Genomic DNA, 24,069 nt, shown 5'->3' with positions numbered 1-24,069 from the left:
CAGAGTGCGATACACATGCAAAGACTAAAGATGGCGATGCACAGTGCACTGACAAAGTTTTCTTAAACTACTGTATTCAAAGCAGTTGGTATAATTCGTTAACGCCAAACTAAATACTTGAAATAATTTTTCAAAATAGATTTAGAAACTGAATACCTCTATCATCTCACCTTTTTCGTCAGCAAAAAAAACAACGTAGGCTGTTTTGGAAACTGCAATGACGTCACAGTGAGCTAATTCGTAGCTTATCGGCTGTATATTTCCGAGCCGTAGTAGAATAGAAATAGAGTTCTTGTTTTTCGTGTATGTTGCAGGATAACCTCCTTGGTCTCGAAATGTTGTTTAAAACATAAAACAACATTTCTCGACCTAGGAGGTTATCCTGCAGCATACACGAAAATGCGATCATTATTTCTTGAATACATGCACATACATAATCATATGTAATAGCTGTTCTGTCTGTGTGTCTTACGCCCCTTCACTGATATTAAGGCGCCACAAGCTGTAGGTGAAGCGCCACAAATTTAGACCTATGCATAACGCCCAGGGCCGTAGCAGTGAGGAGTCTTCGTCGTGCCAACGCGTACTATGACACGGGACCACAGTTTTTAAGGTATGATCCGAAAGTCCCGCGACTCTCTTTTCTTAATGTCGAGTGTTTGGCAAAGAAACAGTCACTACCAACACGTGTTTTACGGTTTGACGCGGCCATTGTATGAGCGGGAATCGAACCATGACCTCTAACACTCAAACCACTGAGCCACAGCGACTGGTTTATTCACGCATGTACATTATCAGACGTGCACCAATACGTACATGTATATACATACGCACGTAATTAATGTATTTGATTTTCAATTTCTATGTTTAAAACAGATTAAAATAAATTTGAAAACCATTTACATCTTTGATTATGGCGTCTACTGGCTGGTTGTTGAAGGATGTCAGAATTACGGGAGTTTGGCCACCTTCCGATTTCTGAAACATACGAAACACATCTATAGATATAACTTTTTAAATTTATCACATTGTTTATTCCGATGGTGTAAAGAAAATCTTGATATCTGATTCATTCAGTTTTCTTCTTAGAAATCTCTGATACGGAAAATTTACGATTTAATTCGTATAGGTTCCATTATTGTGATAAGATCACACTTACAAATTAGAATCCCCCAGGCGGATTTTTAAGAAATGAATTTCATGTTTGAAAATACAACACTTCTGTGAAATTGCTATATTTTGATTCTTTGGTATGCATAATGCACTATACTTTGTGTACATGCAACTGTTATGAATAAAATTTTCTCATCAATACAGGGTGTGTTAACGCAAATAATTTGTTCCTAGTGAAGTATATCAATTTCTTTACATTGATGGATCTTTAAGCTAAACCACACGCGTTGCTAATCATCGTTACAGATTGAGATTAACGTATATCGATAAAAAATGAACACGTGGCTCCAGAAAATCTATCTTGGTAATAGATAGACATAAATGGGCACTTTCCCTTTCTTTTTGTGATACTAGTAGTTTGTCAAGAAAAATAATTCGCTTTGAAATCCTTCCTATTGCTTTATCTACATGTATAATTCATTTTATTCACTCTATAAACTACACTCGCGAGAAATTCTTTGAAGTTCAAAGAATTTGCCCTCTCACGCCTTGATAAATGTATGTCTTAGAGAAAAAAGCAGTGAATGATGAGATCAAATCGTTAAGTTGCTTGGTTACAAAATGCACTTGGAATGTTATTTTTAATGCTTACCCTCTGAACATGCACCATTGCCATTTCAACAAGGTAAAATATGTATGTACCTGAAAGATATAGAATATCAAAATCATTGTAGAACAAAAAATATTCCTTCACACATGTGGCAAAAAATGTAAATCAACACGTTTGTTGTGCATCATTTAATTAAATTAACTCGTTTGTTGAATGTATCGTCTAAGACGTCTATATAATCTGTTGATCATACTAAGAGTATAATTGTTGACTTTGTGTTTCTTTCAGGGGCATTAAATATTTACATGTTTCGATGTTTGAATTAGCATTTTCGCGCTATTTCTTCGTATGTTGTAGAATGTCCGGGTGTATACATAAATATACATGCTTTATCAATATCCTGTGTTATTGTAGATACCATTCAGCCGTATTACATCGCATTAAATCTATTTATCAATTAAGTTTTAAATCTTTCTTTACAGAGCTTTGAATTTTACATGATTCTTTAGGGAGCATTTAATTTTTACATGTTTCTTTAGGGACATTAATTTTTGATGAGTTTCTTTAGTTTTTATTTTTATTTAGGTGAATTTTGAATTATTACATGTATATTTTTGGGGCATTAAATTTTTATTTTGATGGCATTTTAAATTTTTACATGCTTCTTTAGGGAGCATTAGATTTTTATATGTTTACTTTAGGGGACATTAAATTTACATGTTTCTTTAAGAGGATTCAAATTTCTACGTTTTTAGGGAGCATTAAATCGTTAAATGTTTATTTAGGGGAATTTTAAAGCTGTACATGTTTCTTTACGGAGTATTAAAGTTTACATGATTCTTTAGGGAGTATTTAATTTTGATATGTTTTAAAGAGCATTTAATTTTCATATGTTTATTTAGGGTCATTTTAAATCATTAGATGTTTTTTATGGAGCATGACATTTTTACATGTTTATTTTGGGGGCATTTTGGATTTTTACAAGTTTCCTTTAGGGAGCATGACATTTTTTACATGTTTATTTAGGGGCATATTTAATTTTTACTTGTTTCTTTAGGAGGCATTAAATGTTTATATGTTTCTTTAGGGGACATTAGATTTGTACACGTTTATTTTGGGAGCATAAAATGTTGATGTGATTTCTTTAGGTAGCATTAAATTTTTAGATGTTTATTTAGGGAGCAATAGATTATCACATGTTTGTTTAGGGACCATTAAATTTGTACTTTTTAAAGGGTTTTTAGTGTTTTTTTTAAATGTTTCTTTAGGGGCATTAAATCTCTACATGTTTGTTTGGGAGCATTAATTTGTTTTACATGTTTCTTTAGGGGCATTGATTTCTTATATGAGTTTTTATCTTTATTCAGGGGAAATTTAGATTATTATATATATCTTTTGGGGACATTAAATTTTCCATGTTTTCTTTAGGGAACATTATTTTTTTACAAGTTGATTTAGGGGGCAATTTAAGTGTTTAAATTTTTATTTTGGGGACAGTTTTAATTTTTGTAGGTTTCTTTAGGGAGCAATAAGTTTTTACATGTTTAATTAAGGGGCATTAAATGTTTACATATTTATTTAGAGGTATTTCAAATTGTTACATGTTTCTTTAGGGAGTATTGAATTTCTATGTTTATTTTAGGGGCATTTTAAATTGTTACATGCTTCTTTAAGGAGCATTAAATTATTACATGTTTCTTTAGAGACAAGCAATGGGTACTGAGGACCTATTCTAACCCGGATCCCCACGGGGCCATGTTTTTTTTAGGGAGCATTAAATGTTTACATTTTTTCTTTAGGAGGCATTAAATGTTTATATGTTTCTTTAGGGGACATTAAATTTTTATACGTTTCTTTAGGGAGCATAAAATGTTTATATGATTTATTTAGGGAGCATTAAAGTTTTAAATGTTTATTTAGGGGGCAATCAATTATTACATGTTTGTTTAGGGACCATTAAATGTTTAGTTTTTAAGGGTTTTAGGTGTGTTTACATGTTCCTTTAAGGGCATTACTTTTTTTTTTTTTTTAATTTTCTTTAGGGAGGATAAAATGTTTTTATCTTGATTTAGGAAAATTTTGAATTATTACATGTATCTTTAGAGGCATTAAATTTTTACATGATTTGTTTAGGGAGGCATAATGTTTTTGTTACATGTTTATTTAGGGGAATTAATTTTTTTTTTTACATCTTTCTTTAGGGAGCATTAATTTACACGTGTTTATTTAGGGAGTGTTTTAAATTTTTTACATGTTTCTTTAGGAAGCATTAATTTTTTACACGTTTTTAGTGGTATTAAAGTTTTACATGTTTTGGAAGGAAGCATTAACTTTTCATATTTATCAATGGGAGATTTTAAATTTCTACATGTTTATTTTGGGGGATATTAATATTTTACATGTTTCTTTAGGGGGTATTAAAGTATTGCTTCTTTATTCAAGGGGTATTTTAAGCGTTTAAATTTTTATTTTGGGGGCAGTTTAAATTTTTACAATTTTATTTAAGGAGTATGAGATTTTTATGTTTATTTAGGTGGCATTAAATTTTTAGATATTTATTTAGGAGGCAATAGATGTTTACATATTTATTTAGAGGCATTTTAAATTGTTAGATGTTTTTTTGGAGCATTTAACTTCTACATGTTTATTTTAGGGGCCTTTTAAATTGTTACATGCTTCTTTAAAGAGCATAAAATTGTTACATGTTTCTTTAGAGAGCATTAAATTTTTACATATTTTTAGGGAGCATTAAATTTCTAAATATGTATTTTAGGGTATTTTCATTTCTAACATGTTTATTTGGGGGTGCATTTGAAATTGTTACATGTTTCTTTAAGGAGCATTAAATTTTTACATGTTTTCATTAGGGGATTAAATATTAAGAAGTTTATTTTAGGGGCATTTCAAATTATTACATGTTTTTAGGGAGCATAAAATTTTAACATGTTTTCTTTAGGGGCATTAAATGTTAACATATTTCTTTACGGGGATTTCAAATTTTTACCTTTATCTTTAGGGAGTATTAATTTTTTACATGTTTAGTAGAGGACACTAAATTTATCATGTTTCTTTAGGGATTATTAAATGTTTACATATTTTCTTTAGGGGATATTAAATGTGGTTTTAGGGAGAATTTAATTTTCATATGTTTATTTAGGGGCATTTTAAATCGTTACATTTTGAATTTTTACAAGTTTTCTTTAGAGAGTATTAAATTTCTACAGGTTTATTGAACACTTAAATTGTCCCCTAAATCAACTTAATGTTCCCTAAAGAAAACATGGAAAATTTAATGACCCCAAAAGATATATATAATAATCTAAGTTTCCCCTGAATAAAAATAAAAACTCATATAAGAAATTAATGCCTCTAAAGAAACATGTTAAAAAAAATTCAAGGAGTATTAAATTTTGATGTTTATTTGGAAGACATTTTAAATTTTTACATGCTTCTTTAGGGAGCATTAAATTTTTATATCTTTCTTTACGGGACATTAGATATACATATTTCTTTAGGGGGATTTAAATTTCTACGTTTTTAGGGTGTATTAAATCTTTGAATGTTTATTTAGGGGAATTTTAAAGTTTTACATATTTCTTTACCGAGTATTAAATTTTGCATTATTTCTTAGGGAGCACGACATTTTTATATGTTTTTAGAGAGCATTTAATATCCATATGTTTATTTAGAGTCATTTTAAATCGTTACATGTTTCTCTATAGAGCAATACATTTTTAAATGTTTATTTAGGGGCATTATAAAGTTTTACATTTATATCTAGATTGATTGTTTGAATATTTTTTAACTTCCCTATTGAGAATATTTCACATATATAAAGACGTCACCATTGCCGATGAAGGGTTGCAAAATTTAGGTATATAGTCGATACTTATAGCCTTTTAACAGAAAGGGATCTTTATCGTTCCACACCTGTTGTGACAAGGGGCCTATGTTTTTGTGGTCTCATCCGAAGGACTGCCCCATTTAGTCGCCTCTTACGACAAGCAAGGGGTACTGAGGACCTATTCTAACCCGGATCCCCACGGGACCATGTTTTTTTTTTTAGAGAGCATTAAATGTTTACATTTTTTCTTTAGGAGGTATTAAAATGTTTATAAGTTTCTTTAGGGGACATTGAATTTTTATACGTTTCTTTAGGGAGCATAAAATGTTTATATGATTTCTTTAGGGAGCATTAAATTTTTAGATGTTTATTTAGGGGGCAATAAATTATTACATGTTTGTTTAGGGACCATTAAATGTTTAATTTTTTTTTTTAAGGGTTTTGGGGTGTTTTTACGTGTTTCTTTAGGGGCAATACTTACTTTTTAAAATTTTCTTTAGGGAGGATAAAATGTTTATATTTTGATTTAGGAATTTTTTTTTAAATTGTTACATGTATCTTTGGGGGCATTAAATTTTTACATGATTTGTTTAGGGAGCATTAATTTACACGTGTTTATTACCTTAGTTTTTGTTACATGTTTATTTAGGGGAATTAATTTTTTACATCTTTCTTTAGGGAGCATTAATTTACACGTGTTTATTTAGGGAGTATTTCTTTAGGAAGCATTAAATTTTTACACGTTTTTAGTGGTATTAAAGTTTTACATGTTTTGGAAGGAAGCATTAAATTTTCATATTTATCAATGGGACATTTTAAATTTCTACATGTTTATTTTGGGGCGTTTTAATTTTTTTTTTTTTTTTTTTTTTTTACATTTAGGGAGCATTAGATTTTTATATGTTTCTTGAGGGGGTATTACATTTTTATATGTTTCTTGAGGGGGTATTACATTTTTATATGTTTCTTGAGGGGGTATTACATTTTTTACTTGTTTCTTTAAGGGTATTAATTTTTTTTACTTGTTTCTTTAGGGGGCATTAAATTATTGCATGTTTATTCAGGGAAGATTTTAGGTGTTTACATGTTTATTTGGGGAGTTGAGTTTCAATTCTTACATGTTTATATAGGGAGTATTAGATTTTAACATGTTTATTTAGGGGGCATTAAATGTTTACATATTGATTTGGAAACTTTTTAAATTGTTACATATTTCTTTAGGGAGCATTAAATTTTTACATGTTTTCGTTGGGGGGATTGAATGTTAAGATGTTTATTTTCAGGACATTTCAAATTATTACATGTTTTTAGGGAGCATTAAGTTTTTAAATGTTTTTCCTAGGGGACATTAAATGTTAGTATGTTTATTTACAGGCATTTTAAATTTTTACAGTTTTCTTTAGGGAGTATTAAATTTTTACATGTTTACTTTAGGGGACACTAAATTTATCATGTGTTTTGGGGAGTATTACATTTTTACATGTTTATTCAAGGAGTATTAAATTTTGATGTTTATTTTGAGGGCATTTTAAATTTTTACATGCTTCTTTAGGGAGCATTAAATTTTTACACGTTTTTAGTGGTATTAAAGTTTTACATGTTTTGGAAGGAAGCATTAAATTATCATATTTATCAATGGGACATTTTAAATTTCTACATGTTTATTTTGGGGCGTTTTTATTTATTTTTTACATTTAGGAAACATTAGATTTTTATGTTTTTTAGGGGGTATTAAATTTTTTACTTGTTTCTTTAGGGGTATTAAATGTTTTACATGTTTCTTTAGGGGGTATTAAATTATTGCATGTTTATTCAGGGAAGATTTTAGGTGTTTACATGTTTATTTTGGGGGTGTTTCAATTCTTACATGTTTATATAGGGAGTATTAGATTTTTACATGTTTATTTAGGGGGACATTAAATATTTAAATATTTATTTGGAAACTTTTTAAAATTGTTACATGTTTCTTTAGGAAGCATTACATTTTTTACATATTTTCGTTGGGGGATTAAATGTTAAGATGTTTATTTTCAGGACATTTCAAATTATTACATGTTTTAGGGAGCATTAAATTATTACATGTTTTGTTTAGGGGGCATTAAATGTTGGTATGTTTATTTACAGGCATTTTAAAATTTTACATTTTTCTTTAGGGAGTATTAAATTTTTACATGTTTACTTTAGGGGATACTAGATTTATCATGTGTTTTAGGGAGCATTGAATTTTTAGTGGTATTAAAGTTTTGGAAGGAAGCATTAAATTTTCATATTTATCAATGGGACATTTTAAATTTCTACATGTTTATTTTGGGGCGTTTTAATTATATATATTTTTTTACATTTGGAAAGCATAAGATTTTTATATGTTTCTTTAGGGGGTATTAAATGTTTTACTTGTTTCTTTAGGGGTATTAAATGTTTTACATGTTTCTTTAGGGGGTATTCGACTATTGCATGTTTATTCAGGGAAGGTTATAGGTGTTTACATGTTTATTTTGAGGAGTTTCAATTCTTACATGTTTATATAGGGAGTATTAGATTTTTACATGTTTATTGAGGGGGCATTAAATGTTTACATATTTATTTGGAAACTTTTTAAATTGTTACATATTTCTTTAGGGAGCATTAAATTTTTACATGTTTTCGTTGGGGGGATTAAATGTTAAGATGTTTATTTTCAGAACATTTCAAATTATTACATGTTTTTAGGGAGCATTAAATTTTTCCATGTTTTGTCTAGGGGGCATTAAATGTTGGTATGTTTATTTACAGGCATTTTAAATTTTTACATTTTTCTTTAGGAAGTATTAAATTTTTTTTTACATGTTTACCTTAGGGGATACTAAATTTATCATGTGTTTTAGGGAGCATTAAATTTTTATATGTTTATTCAAGGAGTATTAAATTTTGATGTTTATTTTGAGGGCATCTTAAATTTTTACATGCTTCTTTAGGGAGCATTAAATTTTTATATCTTTCTTTACTGGACATTTAATGTACATATTTCTTTAGGGAGATTTAAATTTCTATGTTTTTAGGGTGTATTAAATCCTTAAATGTTTATTTTAGGGGAATTTTAAAGTTTTACATATTTCTTTACCGAGTATTAAATTTTGCATTATTTTTTAGGAAGCATGAAATTTTTATATGTTTTTAGAGAGCATTTAATTTCCATATGTTTATTTAGAGTCATTTTAAATCGTTACATGTTTCTTAATAGAGCAATAAATTTTTATATGTTTATTTAGGGGCATTATAAAGTTTTACATTTATATTTAGATTGATTGTTTGAATATTTTTTAACTTCCCTCTTGAGAATATTTCACATATATAAAGACGTCGCCATTGCCGATGAAGGGCTGCAAGATTTAGGTATATAGTCGATACTTATAGCCTTTTAACAGAAAGGGATCTTTATCGTTCCACACCTGTTGTGACAAGGGGCCTATGTTTTTGTGGTCTCATCCGAAGGACTGCCCCATTTAGTCGCCTCTTACGACAAGCAAGGGGTACTGAGGACCTATTCTAACCCGGATCCCCACGGGACCATGTTTCTTTAGGGGGCATTAAATGTTTACATTTTTTCTTTAGGAGGCATTAAATGTTTATATGTTTCTTTAGGGGACATTGAATTTGTATACGTTTATTTAGTGAGCATAAAATGTTGATGTGATTTCTTTAGGGAGCATTGAATTTTTCGATGTTTGTTTAGGGGGCAATAGATTACTACATGTTTTTTAGGGACCATTAAATTTTTACTTTTTTAGGGTTTTTAGTTTTATTTGTACGTGTTGTTTTTAGGGGCATTAAATTTATACATGTTTGTTTAGGGAGCATTAATGTTTTACATGTTTCTTTAGGGGCAATAAATGTTAACATGTTTATTTCAGGGGCATTTTAATTTTTTTCAGTTTTCTATAGGGAATATTAATGTTTTACAAGTTGATCTAGGGACATTTTAAATTTTTACATGTTTCTTTAGGGAGTATTAAATTTTTCATGTTTCTTTAGGGATCATTATATTTTTAGAAGTTGATTTAGGGGCATTTTGAATTTTACATGTTTCTTTAGGGAGCATTTTAAATTGTTACAGGTTTTTTTTTTAGAGGACATTACATTTTTACAAGTTTATTTAGCGGGCATTTTGAATTTTTACATGTTTGTTTAGGGGAATTAAATTTTTACATGTTTCTTTAGGGGAATTAAATTTTTACACGTGTCTTTAGGGAGCATCAAATATTTACATGTGTATTGAAGGAGCATTACATTTTGACTTGTTTTCTTTAAGGAACATTGAATTTTGACATGTTTATTTAGGTGGCATTAATTTTTTTTATTTTTTTATACATGTTTCAACGTTTGAATTTGGCGCTAGAGTCTCCGTTTTAGCGCCGTTTCGTCGAATGTTCTAGAAAGCCCGGATGTTGTAATAAAGTAGGTTTGCTGTAATACATATTCTGCGATATTTTAGGTACCATCCAGCAATGTTAGAATCACGAAATGATTACTATGTTATTCATCAGTAATGTTTTATCTTTGATTTTCTCTATAATCCATAATAACCAATAATTTGAAATACAATACATATATATGTACTTACAAACAAACAGTTATAAAAGGGCAAGAAAAAAATGTGCTTCGACTGTGTACGTGAATATTGCGATTATGAAGAGATACACATAAGAATTTTTTTTTTTTTTTAAAATATCAAAATTTCAATTCTTTTAGACACAATTCCAGTTATCTTGATATCGTTATCGTTTTGGACAGCAACGAAAGAAAACCTCAAAAACAACCCCAACTCATATTGCCCAGAAAAAATTGGATGGATTAGACGGTAACGGATAAAATATGTTTTCACGCATATTTTTCATCACGTGTTATTTTCGTCCACTTAATATAACTTCCGTCATGTTTAAATTCACCCAAAGATAGTTTTGCTACGTTAGATAAAGTAAGGAATTAATCTGTATATTTCCTAATTTTAAATTCTCTCTTATATGATAAGGATGGAAACGGAAGAATAAAACAACTGCTATTATATTTCTTATGAAAACTATGATGAAATTTTTTTTAAAAATCCTATACTTCCTATACTTCATTTGATAGTTAAAAACATCAAATGTAAGATAGAAAACAAACTGCACAAAATGATGGGGAACGTATGATACCTGTAATGGAGTCAAAATATATCCATATGTCGCTTACTTCTTGACCTCGCCTTTTATACTTTGATATCGATATACATGTAGCCTACTACATGTAATCTAACAGAATTATGCAAACATAGCGAAACCCTTCTCAATTTCACGAATATACGAAGGCATGAAGAAATTGTGTTCTTTCTTTAATGATCACAATGGCAACAAGCCAACTTCTGATTTATTTTCGGTAAAAAAATATTTTTCGGAAGATTTTAAAATGATTGTTTTCCATTAATTGCTAAACAAGTCTCACCGAGGAGAATGACCATACAGTACCACACGTACGGTTCCACGTGAATTTCTTTCTCTATATGGCGGGCGTCAGGATCCACATGAGTGTGCTTGTCTTCCGGATGATCATGGTCATGGTTGACATGATTGCCATGGTGATGGTGATGCGAGTCCTCTGGTTGATGTGTGTCCCTCTTCCGGTGATGATGTGAGTCATGTGACCTGGAGTGACTGTCGTTTGATAATGGCGAAGGACCATGGTGGTGGAGACCAAGTGCCTACGAATTGATAGATCGAATGTGAAATATAGAAGTATGGTCAATGAACGTTACGTCTCGTGTTTTTGAACTGACAGAATTTGCTTTCTATTATGATAAATGATCTATCTATCCTGCATGATATTGTTCATGCAGTGAAGAATAATTATAGGTTATAGACTTTGTATGGGAAAATATGACGACCGAGTTTTTTGGCGCGTAGACGGACCGAGCTTGTCTGGAGAGAGAAGAAGAGTGGAGAGGGAAAAAACGGATCTGTGGAGGGATATAATATTAAAAACCCAGTATAAGGCTGCAATACTTGTTTACACATTGCGGAAACATTACAAGATACATGTACCTCAACTTCAGGTTTCCGCAGACTGAAACTTGACGGAAACTATACTCATGTAGCCGTTTACGCACTGCGGGAATCATTCACCTCAACACCAGATTTTCGCAAGGCTTCCATATGGTTTTAGTTTTGCGGAAACTAGCATTTTAGTCCAGCGCTTCAGTATGATAAATATCTGCTTTTGATATACCCTTTTCACTCTGTTCGCGAGGTTAAAACACGTATGGAAGATTTTAAGTTATTTGGAAAGACAATCACTGCACCTGTTTAATTGGGCTATCGTCTTCATCACGAATATAAACGACACGAATCACAACGTTATCTGTTCTGAATGTTAATGATCGGTTCCGTGGTTCACACATGTATCAGGCGTTTGTCGGTTCCGTGGTTCACACATGTACCAGGCGTTTGTTAATGATCGGTTCCGTAGTTCACACATGTATCAGGCGTTTGTGTTAAAGTGATTACGCTAACAAAGTCTACAAAACTTGTGAAATGAAAAACTACAAAACACCTTTGCCACTTTGTTTACAAAGTTCTTACTACATGTAGTTATAGTGCACAAGTACCGAATCGTGTATTTTACGATATAATGCTGTGAGGTTGTGAACGACGAGGACAGAATGTGAACACAAAGAACAATAATCGTAAAGAAATAATTATTCACATTTGCAAAAATTGCATATTGGACATGAAATAAAGTAATTGTAACCTAAGAGAATGTTTGCTGTTTAATATTGCACGGGATATAGTTAACAAAGAATGGAATAGCAATGTTATCTAGAAATAGTAATTTAGCATTTAACAAAGTAAATGCATTATACAAAATAAGATATATCTAAAATGTTGTATAAAACAAGGAATAATTAGAGAAAACGTTTTCTGGTAATTAATGAATCATGAATTAAAAGAATTCTATAAGCCTATTTAGATTTCACAATTTGATTTTCTCTGGTTTGAAAGGGGAAAAAATGCCTTAAGGGAGCACAGACTACTCAACAACGTCTACCAACAAGACTGCTCATGACAAAGACACGTATGAAGGAATGTGGCACATACTTTTAAGTAAACTAGTTTTTAATCAAACGGATTATTGTTGTTTCAATTATTTGGATTATTGTTGGTATTGTTGGTTTTTTTTTAAATCATTAAAATCTTAGAAATTGTGCATGAAAAAGAACAAAATAAAAATGTTCTAAAGTTTCTGAATTTTATAAAATTGTTAAAATGGTGAATGTGTCTATATGATAATTGAAACACGCAACGTATTACGAGAAATGCATTAACATAGAATGCTAAACTCACTCTAAACTATTGATAAATGGAAAACATAAGATAGATTATATAGCAGTAAATTAGGTGAGGTGTACAAGCTAACGTGCGGCGTTAAAATTACGTATTCATTTATTCTCATAGTTACAATATGTGTAACATCGGTATTTGCTTCGGAATGTGCATGTAATAAATTCTTCAAGTATTTTTGAAAATGTTCTTGAAATTTTGACACCCCCCCCAAAAAAAAACCCCACTTAACAAATCCAAATCAAACGACTGAGTTTATAGGAGTAAAACACAAATCGGAAACGCTTCTTTGTTTTTAGTACAGAGCTGTGAGTGGGAGAAACACATTTGCACACGTAATACGTCTGAGTGAACGGTAAATATAATTGTGTCTACCTAGTTACTTGTACAGTTATATGTACCTTCCGACAATGAAATGACAATATGCTTTGAAGTGTGACCAGTTCATTGATAACGAGCTTATCGTTGTCACATACATTGGACTTTCACTATAAGGTGTATATTTTGTATGCATGTTGCTCAAAAGATAAAGTGGCAGACAGACCAAATCCAATAAGCCCTGAATTTGGATCTCCAGTGCATAAAAACCTGCCTATACATTTGAGTAAGGGTTCGCAACGTGACAGGAACACGGAATCCGGGAATTGTCCTTTGATCGTTAGTATGTACCTATACAGGTAACGAGGAAGCGCACGTATGTTTACACCTTTTGTATCGTACAGCTGATTTATTTGATTCAGAATTATCATGTGTAAAAATTTGAGAATTTCCAATTTTATTTTAATTAAATTTATTCTCATATGGCATTAAACAAGAGAGAAGATATACATACACACACGAATTCAATTGATGCATTGCAAGAGTGTACAATGGCCTGCTATTTTATATTCAATTAACCTTAAAACCAGTAGGAAGCAAACTCTAGCATCGCGGCTAATATATAAGCATCAGGGATACTAATGGTCACGTGATATACTAATGTTCACGTGATATGTCATTGAGTGACTTTAGGCTTCTTCTGACAAGTTTTAAACAATGCAATACGTACGCCACGTGAATAATTTAGTTTCATTACGACAAATTAATTGTTTACTCCCGTTAATCAAATTATACGTACAACACAACATTAAAACACAAAGATGTGTAGGCTTTAATGGGGGAAATGATGCAGTATTTCAAAGCATTTTCTTGATAACCATTGTTGAATTGTTATTTCAATAGCTAATTAACTCACATCGTGAACCGTGGTGTAAAAGTTGTAATGACCACCTACCTCGGGAACTAGATGAAGGATGGCGTCACTGGCCAGGGCGCCGACGGCCAGACCCATAAAGACAGACAGGACGACATTGTAGGCGGTTTTATGTCTTTTAGCGAAAGGAATAGTAAACGCACCCGCCAAGGAGCAGAGGCAGCATATCAGATTGGCAAGAGTGCCATATCCATAGACTGGAGAAAAAACAAGCACGGAGTATATTGAATATGAACTTATCCAAAAGATTACGGAATTATGAACAAGCCGTTATAAATAATCAATGACGTTAAAAACTACTGTTGAACAACGTCTTAGAGATCAGTATATACAGAGATGGCAAAATGATATTTGTGGGTCGTCGAAGGTCAGATATAGTCCAGTGGCGTAGCTACATTGCAGCACTGTAAGCGCATGCTTACAAATATTTTCGTTAAATTTTTATTACATATTACGAAAAATGTCCTCAGCTTCTAGACCCCCTGCTTACAAATATTTCAAACCTAGCTACGCCACTGTATACGGTATTTTCAAAAGTGAATTGGGATTTGAAAAATATTTAAGAGTTCACGTTTTTATTAAATTCAGGCACTTCCAACCGTGAGAGAATATTCGTCATATCTGTAACAAGGGTCAAATATTTAATGAATATCATTATATATTCTCGAGTGTCAGTTTTTTGAAGAATGGTGGAAAAATATTTGTATAAAAATACTGTTATAAACCAAACTTTTACAAAATTTCTGAATTATTGTCAACTGCTGACTCATCATATCTAAAATGTATGACCAAGTATGTCCTCCATGATTCATTTCATTCACCTAATTTTACTCCGCTATTTTTCACGTGTATCTTGTATGTTGTCTTTATTTGTATATACTATATATAGAACCTCATGTACCATAAAATGGTTTGAGAGAATGAACTGACCTTGATATACAATCAAAATTTAATAGATCATTTTCAAATGTGTCAAGAACACCTCCATATGAGTGGTCAATTCTCAAGAGGAACGTTAAACAATATAAAATCAATCAAAAGTGTCATGGGGTCTGCAAGAAAATGGCTGCTATTCGCAGATTATTAGCTTCTTGGTTCCTAAATGAATAAAGTGGAATATACTCTAATTTTTTTTTTCGATACTTCTGTGTCACTTTGACCGATGCAACCATGGAAATAATGTAGTGCAGCTCGTATTTGCAAGGTGCAGTACCCTCTTGCCTCTGATAATGCAATTTTTTATTTTACATATAACTTTGTCATATTACGCGATCTTGGATTATCTAAAGCGTGTTCTTTATACGTGTATGACCTCTCACCTTCGGTTTCACTGGGCATGTTTGTGACGTCACCGTAGTTTATATATATTGTTGGCGGCTGACCTGCATCTATGCAGAAAAAAGAAAGAAAGAAAAAGTAATACGTTGATTTGTTGAAATTAATTAACAAATGAAAGCTACACAAACTACACATGACCGTTTAAATAATTTACCTTATTTGAAATTATGCAAATTATGAAACAGATGTATGTCGTGTCAGTTTATGATGGGGGTTATTAAAGAGCCTCACCACATTAATTAATAGCCTCACCATATCCATAATTAATGTTATTAATGTAAATAAACAAATGGTCTCTATATAAAAGCAAAAAATGTTCATCTAACGTTACATGTAATAAAAGTTTAATTATCATTAATTGATGTGGTGACCTGCACGAGCAACGAAAACTTTTTAAATGTGCATTCCTCGGTGTTTTACCAGGAGCATGGAGAGCAGGGTGGAGGAAATGCCCATAGGTTGGAGGAAATGCCCATAGATTGGAGGAAATGTCCATAGGTTGGAGGAAATGCCCATAGATTGGAGGAAATGTCCATAGGTTGGAGGAAATACCCATAGGTTGGAGGAAATGCCCATAGATTGGAGGAAATGTCCATAGGTTGGAGGAAATGCCCATAGATTGGAGGAAATGCCCATAGATTGGAGGAAATGTCCATAGGTTGGAGGAAATACCCATAGGTTGGAGGAAATGCCCATAGGTTGGATATTCATGTGTATGTGAACAACAACTACAGAGATTTCAATAGAGTTATTAATTCATAATAGAAAACGACTCTGTAATGTGGGTACATTTTTAAAAAGTGCTTTACTCTTACGATCTAGCCAAAATATCATTTAATGTATATGGGTTTTTTTTTTTAATATGTAAACTCGACTTATAACTCTCTTCATGTATGTCAATCCTCTAATATTCACTCCACTTTTCATATTGTATACAGCTTTTTTGTTTATACTCTGTAATTGAATATATATTATGCTGATGAGCCGTAAGACTTAAAACCAATAAACAATACAATACAATTCTATCAACGCAGAGACATAAGATAAACACGATTTTCGACTTACAATTTGCCAAGTGCATTGATCTTGAAAGAATGCACAGAATAAGTGAATGGCTGTACTGTCGTGATGTTAGCATAACATATGGTATAATTGTTACATAATACCAAGTCATAGTTGTATCACACAAAATATGCAAACAATTCAAGGTTTCAATGCAAATTAATGGATGTCGCCGATCGTCCACTGACATTTTGGCAGCCAACAGTTCAATGACAATGAAACATGATTGCTGGTAACCCTGGAAAGTGAACAACATTAACTTAGTTAAGGTATTTAGGATAATACTCAGGCCCCGGGCCCCTAACCCACTTTTGATCTCGGTCCCACTTTTTTCGCTATATCTTTCCTTTCAGACTGAGATAAAAAATGAGCACGTCTAAGAGTTATGGCCCTGTAGCCAGGTCTCAAATACTACCATTGTCTGATTCAAACCCACAAACCACTCGCGTACTTACCACTGTCTGATTCAAACCCACAAATCACTCGCGTACTTACCACTGTCTGATTCAAACCCACAAACCACTCGCGTACTTACCACTGTCTGATTCAAACACACAAACCACTCACGTACTTACCACTGTCTGATTCAAACCCACAAACCACTCGCGTACTTACCACTGTCTGATTCAAACCCACAAACCACTCGCGTACTTACCACTGTCTGATTTAAGCCCCAAAACCACTCGCGTACTTACCACTGTCTGATTCAAACCCACAAACCACTCGCGTACTTACCACTGTCTAATTTAAGCCCACAAGTACTTACCACTGTCTGATTCAAGCCCACAAATCACTCGCGTACTTACCAATGTCTGATTCAAGCCCACAAACCACTCGCGTATTTGACTCACAATATTATACGGTGTTCATTTAACGAACTTTTTGATAGTTTCACGTAAGATACGATTGTTATGTAACAAGGTTGTGTTGTACTGTGTTGTGGGTTGAACGTTTTAATTAACATTTGAAAGTTACATTGACATTAAAAAAAAATGCAATACAGTGCACAGGGATTGCTTATACGTGTATTGCATACGTTTGTGTGCATGAACTTTTTCATTAAGACTTGTAGTCATCTTTTAGAACATTGTAGCAATCTACTTAGACATTTTATCTGGTCCACGCATCACAATAAATGTATTTGTAATGCTCCCTCCTCCTCTACAGCCCCTCAAACGACATTGTTCAAAATGTTAAAACAAACCGCGAATGAAGATAAAAGAATTGCGCATGAAAAATTAAGGTAGATGGTGTGAAATGATTGTTGAAAATAAAAAATTAAACCTATGATGTGTTATTGTCATTTTTTAAGACGCATTAAGATATTCTCATTGCACTGAATAAATCACGTGAAGAATGTTAATTTACTGACTAAAAACCAACGCACTCCTACGTTCTTAAGTATCAACAAAACAAAATACCAAGACTACGGCGATTAATAATGCATGTTAACTGTTAGTTCATTTTTATTAGTACACATATACATGTACAGTGTATGTGGTATTTCCAAGCACTCAAAATGTTAAGAATTATTAAATCTTGCTAAACTTTTGTACAATGTGTCAATTTTACATATGAATCATTTGAAAACTTAAGTGATTAATGTACACATAAAAGTGTTTGTCTATGACAGTGCGATGTTTGTATTACTTTACACCTATGGATTATGAAATGCTTGTGATAAGCCAATATTGGTCTCGCTTTGCCTTATATTGGTTTTCATTTCACAATCAAATACATTAGAATACCAACCAATTGTATACATGTAACAATTATTGGAAGTTATATGAAGATTTCTCATTTCGAAAGCGTAACCTCTCACCCCACCCACAGCTAACAACACCCTGTCTATGTACCGCCCACTCCACAGCTAACAACACCCTGTCTATGTACCCCCCCCCCCCCACACACACACAGCTAGCAACACCCTGTCTATGTACCCCCACCCACAGCTAACAACATCTTGTCTATGTACCCCCACCCACAGCTAACAACATCTTGTCTATGTACCCCCACTCCACAGCTAACAACATCTTGTCTATGTACCCCCACCCACAGCTAACAACATCTTGTCTATGTACCCCCACTCCACAGCTAACAACACCCTGTCTATGTACCCCCCCCCCCCCACACAGCTAACAACACCCTGTCTATGTACCCCCCCCCCACACACACAGCTAACAACACCCTGTCTATGTACCCCCCCCCCCCACACAGCTAACAACACCCTGTCTATGTACCCCCACTCCACAGCTAACAACACCCTGTCTATGTACCCCCCCCCCCCCCACACACACAGCTAGCAACACCCTGTCTATGTACCGCCCACTCCACAGCTAACAACACCCTGTCTATGTACCCCCCCCCCCCCACACAGCTAACAACACCCTGTCTATGTACCCCCACTCCACAGCTAGCAACACCCTGTCTATGTACCCCCCCCCCCCACACACAGCTAGCAACACCCTGTCTATGTACCCCTACCCCCACAGCTAGCAACATCATATCTATGTACCCCCACCCACAGCTAGCAACACCCTGTCTATGTACCCCCGCCCATAGATAACGACATCTTGTCTATGTACCCCCTAATCCCCCTGTGAATAAATAAAAATGCTAGTTTGGTTCTTCAAGCGAATCAAGAGGAAATCCCTCCTATTCTTATCCGGAATAAGATTCAGGGGTGGGGGAGTCTATATTGCAGGATTCCCCCCGGAAACTTGACTACGAAGAGGTGGAATCCTACTATATACACTGTATAATCAGTTTTTGATGGGGAAAATCCCATTATATAGCTAGGTTCCGGGTGAATACTCAGTATCCACAACATAATTAGCTTTCTGAGGGGAAGCTGCCTAGGGGGAAAGGACCGATAAGTTCTGTATCCCGAGTCCAAGTTCTTCTGTTACATGACTGAAGACTGAAAACACCCAACCGAGTCCAAGTGTTTGAAGCGGGCAACACCCATGTGTATTTCAAGGATGTATTGTGATAAATATTTAAAAAATGTTAGAGGCACTTCGAAAGCAAATACTTTCATCTTGTGTCAAAAATCCCGAATTTGATACAGTTCTCGATCCACCACAAAATATGATCATTTACCCTTCATTATATATGTATGGATGCATATTATGCAGTAATTACAGATCGATGGTGTACATTGTTACGTTTTATGGTAATATTTATCTATTTGAGATATAAAGAGATCCATTTCATACACAATCCGTGATTGGAAGTAACCACAAAGTTAAATCAACATTCTATCAATAGAAAATGTAATCATTAATTAGCCTAATTGATATCACAACTTCCTTAATACGGCATAAATTTTGACATGACACACAAAATACATTGAATAGATGCTACATTTTTTTTAGAACATTAACATAGAATATTTTCTAAAATATTACTAGAATAAAAGGTGAAGGAAACGAACAGTGACCAATTTCATAATTCCTATACGGAATATAAAATAAAGAGTTGGGCAAACACGGACCCCTGGGCATACCAGAGGTGGGATCAGGTGTCTAGGAGGAGTAAGAATCCCCTGTAGACCGGTCACACCCTCCGTGAGCCCTATATCTTGATAAGATAAACGGAGAAATCCGTATTCAAAATCAGTGTGCCAAGAACGGCCTAACAATCGGTATGAAACACGTCAGACAGTATTTGACCCAATGATAGGTTGTATTGACGAACTAGCTCATTATAACGACTATAGAATTTGCGAAACGCGGACTTTAAACGAGACTGTTGGAACCCCTGTAACATCAACTTGTTTATATATAGTAGCGTCGATTGATCGGGGTAACAGTATACCCCTTTCATATGATCTAAACATTCAGCATATTGAGCCCAAAATCATTAGAGATAATCTCATAGCATCAAAATCATTAGAGATAATCTCATAGCATCAAAATCATTAGAGATAATCTCATAGCATCAAAATCATTAGAAATAATCTCATAGTATCAATACATGCCTTCAGATACTACTCATGTAACTTCGCATGTAGCATTAAAACAAGTTCACCATATACAGACCTCCAGACAGACATAGTAAGAAAATGAAAATGTAGAAAACCATTATATGACAACGGATGTAAAAGATTTGACACGGCTCACATCACACAGAAGTTATCGTGATGTATCTGATGATTACTCATTATATATCAGGATACTTAGAGAACACATCGTCTTCGTTTGTCTTAATGATATATTATCGGACTAAATTAAGGAGAATAGCAATTAAATTTGAACGTCTAATATTTAGAAGCAGCTGATGGTTCCACCCTCACCACGATCTCTCCCTCTGTACAAAAGCGACAAACTCCTTTTGTAACTATATATATATATATATATATATATATATATATATATACCGATATAAAGGAAACTATCTGTGATGCTTATAGGTAATATTTATTTGTTAAAAAAATTTTGCATTCAGTATATTTGCAAAGTTAATAAGATACAGAACTTTCAGAAAATCAGCATTGTAGTTTTACATAAAGTAATTCTAATGTTAGTCACGTTCACACATTACCTAACGAACACCTGCGAGGTCTGCTGTTTATCATGCACTGCACTTTTAAGAAGTATAATGGTAACTTTTGGAATACAAATACATAATAATGATTTTAGAAGATGTTACTTCAAGGATGATACCCAAAATTTTTATGAAAGATGTAATTACCGTGTTGGCGGTCAATTGGATAAAAGAACCGAGTTCTCAGGCCTCACGCATGTCTGTCTGTCCGTCTGTAAGTCTCATGTCTGTCTGTGTGTTGGTGTGTATGCCTACTGTCTGTCTCTATGTTGGTTTGTCTGTCTGTCTCTATGATGGTCAGTAGGTCGGTGTGTCGGTGTGTATGTCTGACTTTCTATATGTCTGTCGGTGTGTATGCCTGACTTTCTATATGTCTGTCTGTGTGTCTGCCTGACTTTCTATATGTCTGTCTGTGTGTATGCCTGACTTGCTATATGTCTGTCTGTGTGTCGGTGTGTATGCCTGACTTTCTATATGTCTGTCAGTGTGTCTGTGTGTATGCCTGACTTTCTATATGTCTGTCTGTGTGTCGGTGTGTATGCCTGACTTTCTATATGTCTGTCTGTGTGTATGCCTGACTTTCTATATGTCTGTCGGTGTGTATGCCTGACTTTCTATATGTCTGTCAGTGTGTCTGTGTGTATGCCTGACTTTCTATATGTCTGTCTGTGTGTCGGTGTGTATGCCTGACTTTCTATATGTCTGTCTGTGTGTCGGTGTGTATGCCTGACTTTCTATATGTCTGTCTGTGTGTATGCCTGACTTTCTATATGTCTGTCTGTGTGTCGGTGTGTATGCCTGACTTTCTATATGTCTGTCAGTGTGTCTGTGTGTATGCCTGACTTTCTATATGTCTGTCTGTGTGTCGGTGTGTATGTCTGACTTTCTATATGTCTGTCCGTCTCTACATAGGTTTGTGTTTGTTAATCGGTCTATGTAACTCTATACTATGTAAGTGACGAACGTCTTCTTTGATACCTCTTGCTATATGTAATATGAATGAATTTGAATTTTATCCATGAGCTATAGATCAGGAAAGAAATGGTTAAAATTCATTAATATTTCGCATAGTACTAACAGTATCATCGATATATGTCTTTATGGGTTTAAAAAAATACTTGTATAAACATTATGAAAAAAATGTGATTTTTTACGAACATAATGTATATCTCCACAATAAATTCATGCCATGATCATTAAGAAAAATGACAGTAATTTGCTTAGAATTGGATTTCTCGTGTCTACTTAATAGGTTTCTGACGTCATGTTTTATGTAATACAGTACTTTGTGTGGGGTTTACGTTCTTGGTATAAAAAGACTGACACCATTACAGTCGCTGTCATTATGAAAAATGATGATGAAAATGATAAAACATGACAAATAAGTAACATAAAATCTCTCTCTCTCTTTCTCTCTCTCTCTCTGTGGACATTGTCAAAACCTATAGAGGGAAATACGATATTTTCTTTACTAATTACGAAGTATTTTAACGTAATTACGAAAGATGAGAAATACATCTATGACCAAGAAACACTTTATTTCAAAGTACAGTAACCTCTATCCCATTCGATGGCAAACCATTTAATCAAAATGTTTTTAGTGAAAGGTTTTTCAAAACTTGAGGATTTTTATGACTATCTGTATTACCGGTCCTCTCTGTATAGCGTTTAGTATACGATGTACGTGCTTCAGTTAATGAAATAACGAATACAGAGTGAGTTAAAGTACACATAACTTGCCGAATACCGGTATAGGTAAAATAATTACTTACCCTAATTAGTATGTATTAAAGTCCAAAAATCGAACATATACACCTCTATTAACGGACTGGATTTGGCTTAAAAGTTTCACGCCCCAATGTAGAATGGTATTCTAATAGTATATCAATGTTCGACTTGTTCTCTCACGCTTGTGGAAATGATGAACGCGCATGGACCATAGCCTTAGGTGACGTCTCTTGACAGGACGTAAACACGATCCAACAAAACAATTGAGCTATTTACCTTTGCGCCAATGGTAACTAATTAATTAGCATTAGAAGACGCAAATCAGCAGAATCCAGCTTCTCTTTTGTTATCACACAGATGGAAAATTCAAGTGGGTATCATTTGGATCCGTGGATGTCTGGTTGTGGTTAAGGAGAAGACACGGAATTCTCACGTGGTTTAGAGACTTAATTATAATTATTATAATGATGATCATGTCGTATTTCGACTGATCGTGCCTACCTTTCCTCAATAAATCTATCAATATCATAGTTTTTAAATTATGTTCAGCCAATGGGACTGAATAGCTAAGTAAGAAAATGAAAAAAATGATATGCCGCACATTCTATTTGGTTTTTACCTGATCAAGATGACGGTTTACACTGATGAGGCCACATCATGGTGCTATTTAGAATGTGTTTGGATTTTATATTATAGTAATAAATTAGAAGTTGAGTCTTCTTGTCTCTTTGTATGACACGTATCGTGTGCCACGCATTCCTAGTATCGCGTCATCGAATCGTAAGCTTTTGGTTCACTGGGACGATATTGAACATGATTTAGCGTTAACGATGGGGATAGAGAGAGATGGGTCTACCTTTCTCTCTCCATCCTTTCACCCCTCTTCCTTCTCGGCCTTCCTCTTAATGCGGGCTGTAAGCTCCGTTGTGTACGGGCTGTAAGCTCCGTTGTGTACGGGATGTAATCTCCGTTGTGTACGGGCTGTAAGCTCTGTTGTGTACGGGCTGTAAGCTCTGTTGTGTACGGGCTGTAATCTCCGTTGTGTACGGGTTGTAAGCTCTGTTGTGTACGGGCTGTAAGCTCTGTTGTGTACGGGGTGTGGACTGTCGGAGCGATAGCAAGGAGGCCAAGGTTCGATTTTTGTCCATTTTCTTAATTTATGGATACATTTCACCGCAAATGCTGGAAAAAAGCATTCACTTAGAAATATACGGAAACATTTGAA

General features: G+C 33.6%; 1 protein-coding gene across 3 annotated transcripts in view; it reads right to left on the bottom strand.

Annotated features, from left to right (window-relative positions):
• The window catches only part of LOC125659757 (zinc transporter ZIP4-like), a 28,359-nt gene extending 5,155 nt beyond the window's left edge, over positions 1 to 23,204 (bottom strand). Inside the window, exons 1-6 of one of the 3 annotated variants that reach the window (XM_048891547.2) lie at positions 23,121 to 23,204; positions 15,488 to 15,556; positions 14,190 to 14,365; positions 11,025 to 11,280; positions 1,766 to 1,815; positions 904 to 978 (exon numbers count right to left, since the gene is read on the bottom strand). In XM_048891547.2, the coding sequence (XP_048747504.1) occupies positions 904 to 978; positions 1,766 to 1,815; positions 11,025 to 11,280; positions 14,190 to 14,365; positions 15,488 to 15,506 (576 nt within the window). In that variant the 5' untranslated portion in view covers positions 15,507 to 15,556; positions 23,121 to 23,204. Of the gene's footprint in view, positions 1 to 903; positions 979 to 1,765; positions 1,816 to 11,024; positions 11,281 to 14,189; positions 14,366 to 15,487; positions 15,557 to 15,926; positions 16,259 to 22,888; positions 23,096 to 23,120 lie in introns of those variants that run through there. The other 2 variants (XM_048891539.2, XM_048891532.2) reach the window with 2 other exon arrangements.
• Positions 23,205 to 24,069: the final 865 nt, after the last annotated feature.

The sequence above is a fragment of the Ostrea edulis genome, chromosome 1 (assembly GCF_947568905.1).
Source record: "Ostrea edulis chromosome 1, xbOstEdul1.1, whole genome shotgun sequence".
Classification (NCBI taxonomy): domain Eukaryota; kingdom Metazoa; phylum Mollusca; class Bivalvia; order Ostreida; family Ostreidae; genus Ostrea; species Ostrea edulis.
The sequence above is the reverse complement of the archived record's forward strand: the minus strand, read 5'-3'. Positions and strand labels throughout refer to the sequence as shown.